The sequence below is a fragment of the Montipora foliosa genome, chromosome 12, assembly GCF_036669935.1.
Source record: "Montipora foliosa isolate CH-2021 chromosome 12, ASM3666993v2, whole genome shotgun sequence".
Classification (NCBI taxonomy): domain Eukaryota; kingdom Metazoa; phylum Cnidaria; class Anthozoa; order Scleractinia; family Acroporidae; genus Montipora; species Montipora foliosa.
In genome coordinates, this window is record NC_090880.1 from 26,724,556 (window position 1) to 26,734,847 (window position 10,292).

At 38.8% G+C, this 10,292-nt stretch overlaps 1 protein-coding gene across 1 annotated transcript; it reads right to left on the reverse strand.

Moving 5' to 3' along the window:
* Nucleotides 1–3,484: 3,484 nt before the first annotated feature.
* On the reverse strand, nucleotides 3,485–10,016 carry LOC137979047 (uncharacterized). The gene is made up of 2 exons (XM_068826209.1): nucleotides 9,328–10,016; nucleotides 3,485–7,861 (listed from the first exon to the last, which is right to left on the reverse strand). The coding sequence occupies exons 1-2, from the start codon at nucleotides 9,656–9,658 to the stop codon at nucleotides 6,846–6,848; spliced, it is 1,347 nt and encodes a 448-aa protein (XP_068682310.1). The 5' UTR covers nucleotides 9,659–10,016; the 3' UTR covers nucleotides 3,485–6,845.
* Between the last annotated feature and the right edge of the window lie 276 nt (nucleotides 10,017–10,292).

The window sequence follows — 10,292 nt, forward strand, 5'->3', positions numbered from 1 at the left end:
TACATTGTGTCCATTAACTTATTCAATGAGTGCTTCAGTTTTCCTCTTGGGCCTATTTGTAATTACTGGTTGAAAATGGTACCTTTGATATCCTTCTGTACATGATCAGACAAATTGTTTCATTTAATAGTCTTTATGCCTAATAAGTCCAGGTGGATGGCTTTCTCATGCCTATGGCATCTTCAGTCTTTTGACCATAACAATGTGCAACAACTCAAACACTTTCCTTGTCAATCTGAAACTATTAGCTATTGTCTTGGGCTTTAGTAATGTGTCCACCTTCTGTCATGCATTTGGGAAATTTTCCATAACAGAGGAAGCATTTATTTTATGGAGACATAATTTACATAGGCCAACATGACCTTAGGCTCAATTTACCAGCCATTTTGTGCGCCCATGTTCCTCCGCACACACCACGGCTGGATCACTGGTCACCGCATTCCCAAAACGGCTGGAAATCGAGCCTAACATGGTCTCGAAGAAAAATTTATTTAGCAAGATCTTGTTAAAGTGTACATCTTGCTTAATACCCAGATGCCAATGTATAAAAATATTGTTTGCCACAAAGTATTCATATTCTCGAGATTCTTAGCACTCCATGATAACAAAAGAGACTGTTTTCCAATAATGTTTTGTCCCTCAGACTTGAGCTTCTGGTGGGGAAACGTTCCCACAGGGAATTTGGACTCAGTGAGTGTGTGCAAAAACAGGAAAGTCATTTTGTTAGATGTGTCCATCAATGGGGAACTAAAAAAATAGTGTTTTGCATTTCAGGAGAGTAGTCTCCCAGAATTTTAAACTAATAAATAATAGTCTCTATTAGTGAAAAGCATTTAAATGTTGGCAGGTGCAAAACACAGGTCACAAGCGGCAGGTGCAAAACGCAGGTCACAGGGCACAGGTCACAGGTCATTGTTTTACCTATAAAGAAAGTATCCTAAACATTCATAAAAGCTAACCTTAGGCCTAAAAACTTTTCTTTAGGGCTAATTAGGCCTAAAATTAGCTTTTATGAATGTTTAGGGTACTTTTCTTTAGGCCTAATTAGGCCTAAGGTTAGCTTTTATGAATGTTTAGGATACTTTCTGTATAGGTTAAATAATGACCTGTGACCTGTGTTTTGTACCTGCCGGGTCACAAGTCATTGTTTACTAATACAGAAATTCATAAACAAGGCCTAAGCAAAAGTTTTCAGGCTTAATGTTAGCAATTATAAACAGTAAAGGTTGTTTCTGTATTGTTGGAATGATTTTCATTTGAGTGTTGAAAGTAACTAGTAAATAATTATTGCTTTGGTTTTGCATTACTTCACTCAGTGATTGGTTCCACCTTTTCAACCAATCAGAAGTGAAACCCAAACGAATCATGGCTCACACATTTCCCCACGCTTTGTGTCGGCTATGTGTAATTAGTTCGAGATTTGATTGGTTTTGTGGATTGTCTCCATCCTTTTGGATTGGCCAAAGTAATAACCGATACTTTGGTTTTGGTTTTGACACTCGATTGAAACTCGCTCTAACACAATGACCTGTGACTTGTGACCTGTGTTTTGTACCTGTTCTTTCAAATGTGGTAGTGCCAAAGCAAATTATGAGGAAAAACAGCTCAATTCCCATTGCCCTAGATCAGAGGCTCATGCTGGATAACCAATAGGCCTTTTGCAACAAACGATCACATGGTACAAAATCCGCCATGCTGGAGGGCAAGCTTATTATTATTCCCCCACTGGGATATTAAAACAAAGGCAAGTCAAGCTTGACTGATTCAGTTCTCTTTGTTTTAATGTCCCAGTGGGGGAATAATAATGAGCTTGCCCTCCAGCATGGCGGATTTTGTACCATGTGATCGTTTGTTGCAAAAGGCCTATTCCAGTGGATAAGTTACTATTGGACAGCTTTTAACTACGCAAAGGAAGTGTGAATATGCACAGTTGGAGCACATCAAAGTAAAGGCTTTTATACCATTCCATAGAAAATACAGCTAATCGTAATGCAATAAAGAAAGCTGTTGTATATTGGTCAGTATTCCACCAAACCTTCCCATTGATCAGTGCAATTCAACTGTATCACACCCAACCTTCCCATTGTGCCTTGCTGGCCATTGTATTTTCTATGGCATGGTGTAAAATAGTTATGCAAACCTTTCTTATGGTATACCATAGAATATCCCACGCGTCACTTGTATTTTCTTGGTATACACAATCGCCGAAAGGATTGTGTGTATACCAAGAAAAATACAAGTGAATTGTGGGATATTCCACGGTATACTCCTCGAAAGCATTGCATAACTAGTATGTATGAAGACCTTGGCAAAGGTTTACCGTAAAGGGTATTCTGTATTCTGGATAGTGAGTTAGTGGATAAAGTTATAAGCCTTTGAACAACTGTGGCCTGGTGCTCAAGCTTCCTAATATCTTAAACTGACCCTCCTACATTATTTGTATACAAGTAACATTTGTCTTCATTTTTGTGAAAAAAAAATTCAAACTATCTGGTAGTACAGTTTTTTCATCTAAATAACTTGAGTTCCACGTCATAAATTCCCTCATGCTACATCTTGGCGAAAGGAAGGCATGGTGGCCTCATGGTCAGTGTGCTCGACTCCGGATCGAGTGGTCCGGGTTTGGGTCCTTGCCAGGGACATTGTGTTGTGTTTTTGGGCAAGACACCTTACTCTCACGGTGCCTCTCTCCACCCAGGTGTATAAATGGGTACTGGTGAATCTAATGCTGGGGGTAGCCCTGCGATGGACTAGCATCCCATCAAGGGGGGAGTAGAAATACTCCTAGTCGCTTCATGCTACAGAAACCGCAGATAGACAAGCGCCGGCCTGATGGTTTTTCTAGGCTCATAGCAGACTTTACCTATCTTACATCTTGGGGAAGAAAATTAAATGGTGTTTTTGAAATCTGAAAGGATCAACAGTGTTGCAAACCTTTTTCATTAAGAACCCACTGTTATCTGTGGAAAACCCTCCCAAGCCTCCTTTAACAAATGACTTTAACTTAATAATAATACCAACTTTATTCATTCAATGTAATGAAAGGGGGGGACATCAGAGGTTATCCCTATACGAGGGTATCTGCCTGGTGTTATTGATCTAGGGTCGATTTTGACGAGGGAGGAAAACCGGAGTACCCGGACAAAAACCCTCAGAGTCACACTGAGATTGACTGAAACTCTGCCCACATACGACCTCGAGGCCAGGGTTGAACCTGGGTTGCATAGGTGGTAGGTGTGGTTGACATTAGCACTAAGCCACCCTGAGTTCCCAACTTTGCCCTCACACGAGGGTGGAGCAAGCAGCTCTAGTTAGCTTTCAATGTGATTGGCTGCTTGGTAAAAGGCAACAATAAAGACTAGACTACAAACAATAGCTCAGACTTAAAAGAACAATGGAATCTGCTAGAATTACAAATAACAGCTGTAGCTTTCAAAACCAGCTTCACTTCCCTTAGATTAACATCATACGTTACTAAACACAATTACTTCAGAAACCATCTTTTTTATTTATATGCAAGACCTTTAACAAATCAGTGAAAGCAATCAATTTAATTTTCCATTAAATAATGAAATATTATTTAGTTAATGGATGCTTCATTGCATCAAGCAATAATAACATGCAAGTCCAACTTAGAGCAGCAACAGATTTGTACACAGTACAGAAATGTCAGTGTGCAAAAGCTTGTCAGAGGAAGGGCAGTGCCTAGTCCATATCCATGGTTTACACTTGTCTTCAAGAGGAGCACATGAGCCATGCAGGTAAATTTGGATTGTATGAACTCTCCACATGCTTGAACATGTTGCTCAGATAGTAGCTGCTGCCCCAACCAAACAATATATTTGCTTGTATATTCATTTCTAGTTCTTACAAGTCCTTTGGCTTTTTGATTCTCCAAAAAATAGGTTTCATTTTATGACGTTTACAATTAGACCCTTCGCACTCAAGGGCCAAGGGTCAATAGCCCATTCGGCTTCGCCTCATGGGCTATTGACCCATACCCCTTGCGGGCTACGGATCTAATTGTTAAAATTGCCTAAAATTTTTAACTCTGCGCTTAAAATTTCAGCAATGCGCCTAAAAATTTACATCTGGTCGCAAAAGTGCTCCCAAAGCCAAAAATAAACTTCGAGCCTGGCTTAAGTGTAAATATTTTTCCTAGGGAATCAATCAAAGCTTTGATATACCTGACCAACGAATAATAACATTAATTAAGCAAAGCCCTTTATAATTATATCACAAGCCCATCAATTTTGAGAGAAATACAACCATCCCGAAGTAGGCTTTAGAATTTTAAACAGGCCTGATATAGAGACATTTTAATACTTTGGAACCAAGATTTTACTTTTTACCACAATAATTATTGCTTGTAATCTGTTGTCAATAAGAGTCTAGATAACGCTGCTTGTATCAATGTGTCACGCAACCAATCAGATTGCAAGAAAGTTATAGACATTTTTTTTCCTTTAACGTTGAATATTAAGGTGAAAAACAAATCGCATGTGGTTCAGCGTTGTCTGTACTCTCATCGACAAGGATATTGGTCATCAAAGTGGTCAAAATTTTCTTGTGGACTCACTTGGCCACCCAGCACCAGGTTCAGACACTTATTTATATAAACAATGTATATACACATTTACAAGAACAATATTATTACTTGAAAGTTCATTTACTATAATTAACTCTTCGCAGGATTGCAATAAAATCTTCTAAGTATAAATAACTTTTCAACATAATTAACAATAATATTCAACTTACCAATGCCATGATAATAAAATACAGTAACGTTTTAAGTATTGTCAATTTCATATTTCATGCTAAATTATACTGAAGAATAATTGAAGAACTACTTGTATTGAAAAGTTTGGACAGAAAGGGCATAGCTTAAATTTCATTTTTGAAAAGCTTAAGATAACAATACTCCATGCAAGGTAAAATGGAATTTAATTTGTTTCCATTGCTAACAAGGTTTGCTCAAAGATATTCAAGCTTTTGTTCAAATTCACAAACTGTACACATGATTTTACTAAATAACAACATTGAGAAATTATTATATCTCTGAAAACATTGGACGGATGTTGTTCAAACTTGGCAGTGGTAATCTATGTCAGGCAATGCACAAGATGATACCATCTACGCTGACAACTATTTTTGCGGCTGACTCTATTTAAACTCTATTTAACACAAGATTGATTTATTGTCATAATAAAACCTATTCACTCTTGGCAAGCTTATACACAGATGTAAAGCATGGGTAGCACATTCATTTCAAGTCTGACCATCTGCCTGCACTTATCAGTTCAAAATCTGAGATATTTGGTTCATTGCAAAGAGGGACTGAAAACGAGTGTGCCTTCTCTGATGTACATTACTGGTGAGTAGTTTCAACAACACCCATCCAATATTTTCAGAGATATTCTCAATTTTGTGATTTATTACAGTTGTGTACAGTTTGCGCCGTCATCAATTTTTGAAAAAAAACTTGAATATCTCAGAACCAAGAGAAGATATTCCAAAATAGACAACACCATTCTTCATCCTTTCTAAAGGTCTTTAAAATAAGCAAAAGACATGTTTTAATTCGAAGGCACTTTAAGCAAAGCCCTTTATATCACAAATCCCTCAAATTTGAGATAAATAACCATCCCAAAAGCTTTTAAATATCAGTAACACTTTCAATCCCAAAAATGAGAATTATACATAAATTTAACTCTATGTGATGCCACATAATTTCCCCTGTTTGTGGTCACCGCTTAGGGGACATTAATAGGTCAAAGAAATTTTATATACTATACCCACAGTCGTAAATTCTTTGAAACGAGGAGTCACATCATAATTAAATAAAGTATGATGGTGTGGGTGAATGTAGTCCTGAAAAGGACTATTTGAGATATGTGTATTGCGTTTGGTGTTTAGAAAAGCAGCAATCACTGTTTCTACGACCAGAGTTTTTATAGTACCTACTGACGTCACACAAATCACTCGAACCTGAACGTAATTTCCGTTCAGGTCGCCAAAATGTCAGTCAGTAGAGAGCTTAGGCAACAGGACAGCTGGAAGACTCAGGACGGCAGAATGACGAAAAAATGTCGTGCAAGACTGTGCAATCCCAATCTTACAGTACATTTTTTTCGTCATTCTTCCGTCCTGAGTCTTCCAGCCGTCCTGTTGCGTAAGCTCCCTAATGTCATCTCAAACAGTCCTTCTTGGAACTACACTCACCCGGACAATCGTGCTTTGGTTGATTATTATCCTCAGTAAAAATCCCAGGATTAATTCCCTGGGACAAACAAAATTTGAGGAAATGAAAATAATATAATTTCACTGGCCAAATGGCGCAGTGACATTTCGATGCCTCCAGTTCCAGCTGGAGAGTCAGTGACTCAGAAACAGAGTAGATATAAACTAGACAGAAACTAGACAATAACAACTATCATTGATTAACAAAGCATGTTGCATTACTACTAAGCAAGCAGCCAGCAATATTTGAGCAAAGACAAGGGAAAACTTGAATTCACTTCCCCATTAGGCAGGTGTATTTCAATTTTCTTCCAACATATTAGCGAATTCCTTCAAACAATGCCTATGGAAAAGGGGGAATTAAAGAGTTATGAAGAAGACAGCAGGGGTTGGATCTGGAAAGTTGCTGATGACCTTAGGGTTAAATTCATCACTAGCTTTGACGAAATTATTTTTGATGGGTGCTACAAAGACCAAAAATTCAAAAACCCAAAACATATTACTCCCCGACTTGTCATTTCAACAAATATGACCGAAACTTAATTCCGACCTGTGGAAAGATGTTGGTAACAAACTACCAGTAGGGTAAGAAACAATAATATTTCCTAACCAACGGCATTTATTCCATCCCATATTATAGGAGAAATACATTGTGCCTTTGCTGCTGTTTCTTTAAGTTGCTGGATGACTTCTACATTAGCCGAGATGAATGTCTTGGACCTGTATAGGACATTGTGCTTCTTGCAAAGTGCTTGAACTTTTGATTTTGTCTCCCGCAGCTTGTGACGTGGTAGCCTTGGGAAGAGATGGTGTTCAATTTGGAACTGCAGCCCCCCATGAAAAAAATCAAGCCAAGGATAACAATCGATATCCATTGTTGTTAGCAGTTGAAGGAGAACATAACCACTGTCTTTGAATACCTCATTTGGGTGGCCATTGTAGGTTTCCATGGAGAAGTGGCTTAGAGTTATCTGAATGTGAAGTATGCCTGCGAGAAAATGTGCCACGAAGACAAAGATAAACAGTGATGTCCAACTGGGAAAAAATGAACACAAGTAAATATACCACGTCCAGAAGAAAATCAAACCAAACAGTTCAAGTTTTTTGTTTCGTCCACTAGGTAATGAATACACCAACAAAAAACTCTGTGCATACAGATTGAAACGTGCAAGACCCATGACTAAAAAGTATAACCAGTGTTGGTATGAGACAAAGAACTTTGCTAGCCCATCAAAGTAAAGAGTCCTTTCATGATACATGGACTTCACAGACTTGAAAAATTTATCTGTGATAGCAAAGACAGGAAGGTGTTGAATATCAGGATCAAATTCAACTGAATTTGTTACAATATGATGGGCATTGTGGCTTTTTTTCCACCATCCAATGCTGACACCTGTCGTCATGTTTCCAACAAATACGCCGATGACCCAATCTGTGAAATAATCGTGTGTGACAGCCATGTGACCACTGTCATGTCCAACAAATGCCATTTGTTGCCAAAAAAGAGCCATGGTAAAAGAAGACGCTACTTGAATGTAAACGTTATTGCTAAATACCACGCCATAAATCAGTGCTGCAAATATGAGGCTCAAATTGATTGCTTGCTGGACGTAGAACCAATCTATTGCAACAAAAAGAAAATTAATGATAATTGTATTTTGTCAGGATACAGTTTTTAATGCATACGACTAGGCATTTAAACACACACAAGTGGTTTTAATGCAAGGTACTCTCCTACACCCTTTTTTGAAATAAGAACCTTTTGTATAAGAGCATTCAAGCCGAGATAAACCAAGAACCGAGTGAACCTGAAGATTGTGGATTAAAACACAGAGCTGAAACAAGTACAGGTATTCAAGTATCTTGGGGTTACCATAAGTGTAGGAGGGTAAGAGGAAGCAGTAAGAGCAAGAATAAACATGGCATGGTCTAAACAGAAGGACTTTACTGGGACTATTTATCATAAACATATGCATATCTGTATATGCATATTTTTGGGAGGGCAGTGTGGCCCAATGACTACGGCGTTTGCCTTCAGATCCAGGGATCTAGGTTCAAGACACGTTCTGGGCACTGGTTGAATTTGTTCCTGGTAGTCCCTGGTTCAACTTCTCAGCTGCACTTGTAAATAGCCAACTAGCTTGCCTCCGGCCAGCTGAGATTCTTAACCATTGTTGTTGAATGTTCTGCTCTGTCAAAACGATGGAACAGAACAACAACAACTGTTAAGAATCCCAACTGGCCAGAGGCAAACCAGTTGGCTATTTACAAGTGCAGCTGGGAAGTTCAACCAGGGACTACCAGGATCAAATTCAACGAGTGGTCAGAGCGGGTCTTGAACCCGGGATCTCCGGATCTCAAGGCAAGCACCCTAACCACTTGGCACACTGCATCCTCATTAGCGCAGTACCTCCAGAAATGGCACTGGAGCGTCGTACCAAACGAGTCATCCCGGGATTTCGGCCCGTGCGATCGCTTTTGGATGCAGTTGGCCCTTCGCTGCTTTCTGCTACCGACATTGCCTTCCGGTACGGCATTGAATAGGCTAGTAAATATATATTGAATAGGCGGTATTTGTCATTTGCATTCAGAACAAACTCTTCCCATTCTTCAATTCTTTTTTGTCACCTTTCATGTCAAAAATATTTGCACTGTCATAACATGTGGGAAAACTAGTTCAACAATGTTTTCCAATTATGGCCGACAATTTTGGGGGAGGAGACTAAATGTCAGAAGTAAACGAAAGAACTATTATTATTTCAAGGTCAACGTTTTCTTTGCGAAGGTGCTGCTGAATATAGTATTAAAATTTTAAAATTTCAAGTTCCACATATCTAACTTGAAAAGCTTATTCCTAACCTTTGTTTGAAATTGCGTAAAAGGTGTGAACAAAACAGGTGAAAATTTATGATTTCGATAAGATTTTGATCAAAAGGGTAGGACAGCTTAAAAAAACAAACAGGTAAACTGAAAATTAAAATCCACAACATTTCCTTCACATTCAATAGGCGGTTTTCTAAAATTGAACTTAATTGCAGCTTGAAACCAGAAAAAGAAACCGACCACAAAGACAAAAGATCAACTTACAGTCTGTGTCAAGACAGCCCTCGACTTCTTCCCTTAATCTGCGATAGTCTTGGTCCAGGGAAGAGCCCTTGATAGACGCCATGCAATCATCCTTGACCTCGCCAATTTTGAAAGCGGGCAGCTTCTTTTCTATGATGGACGATTTATGAAAGGCTTTGAAGACATCAGAGCATTCGCGACCGGCCATATAACGAATTGGAAGTTCCCCACCGGGATGATACGGCGCCCAACGACTTACATCGTAAACGCCACCGTCGATAACTACCCAGTAATCCCCTTTGGTGTTGTGCTGTTTCACCTCTTCGAGACTATACCATTTTGTTTGCTTCATTCTAAGGAAGCAACAAAAAAAATACCTTCGTAACTCGACAAGAACAAGCCACTGGAAAAACTGACATCTGCAGTAGCAGCTGGGAGTATACCGAGAGTCGCATGCTGATTGGGTTAACACACTGGCGCCATTGGTTTCAACCAATCATTGGGCAGAATTTGCAAAATATCCCTCAGGGTAAATGTTACACGTGCCCAGCAAATGCTGATGATAAAATGTACTTCTTCTCTCTTCTATAATTATTTATTAGAAGCAACGCGGGAAAACTTTGACTATTCAGTTTGAAGAATGATCTATTTCTCTTTTGTTGGCTACCTTGACCACTTTTTGCAAGTTTGATCTAACATGCAAAGGTTATGCAATTGAGTACAAAGTACGAAAGTGGAACTACAACTGCACGCCCTACCTCTTCAAACGGTTCAATGCCTGAATCGATCAAAGCTCAGGATAGATCGTCAATGAATTATCAAGAATAACAGCTTGCCATGGGAAAATTGAATTTCCCATGCGTGAGGTCAAAGTGACAATAGATATATTGACTTTTAAGACAAGGAAACTCCGGTCGTTTTTCGAAAAGAGACCAAATATTGTTGATGAGGGAGAACGTAAATTGAATTTATTGAATTGTGTCATA

Bases quoted from the DNA above. Each gene is read 5' to 3' on its own strand.
- LOC137979047 (XM_068826209.1), bottom strand. From the start codon at position 9,658: ATGAAGCAAACAAAATGGTATAGTCTCGAAGAGGTGAAACAGCACAAC. The intron at 7,862-9,327 runs GTAAGTTGATCT...TTGTTGCAATAG, and splicing joins GGGCTGTCTTGACACAGACT to ATTGGTTCTACGTCCAGCAA.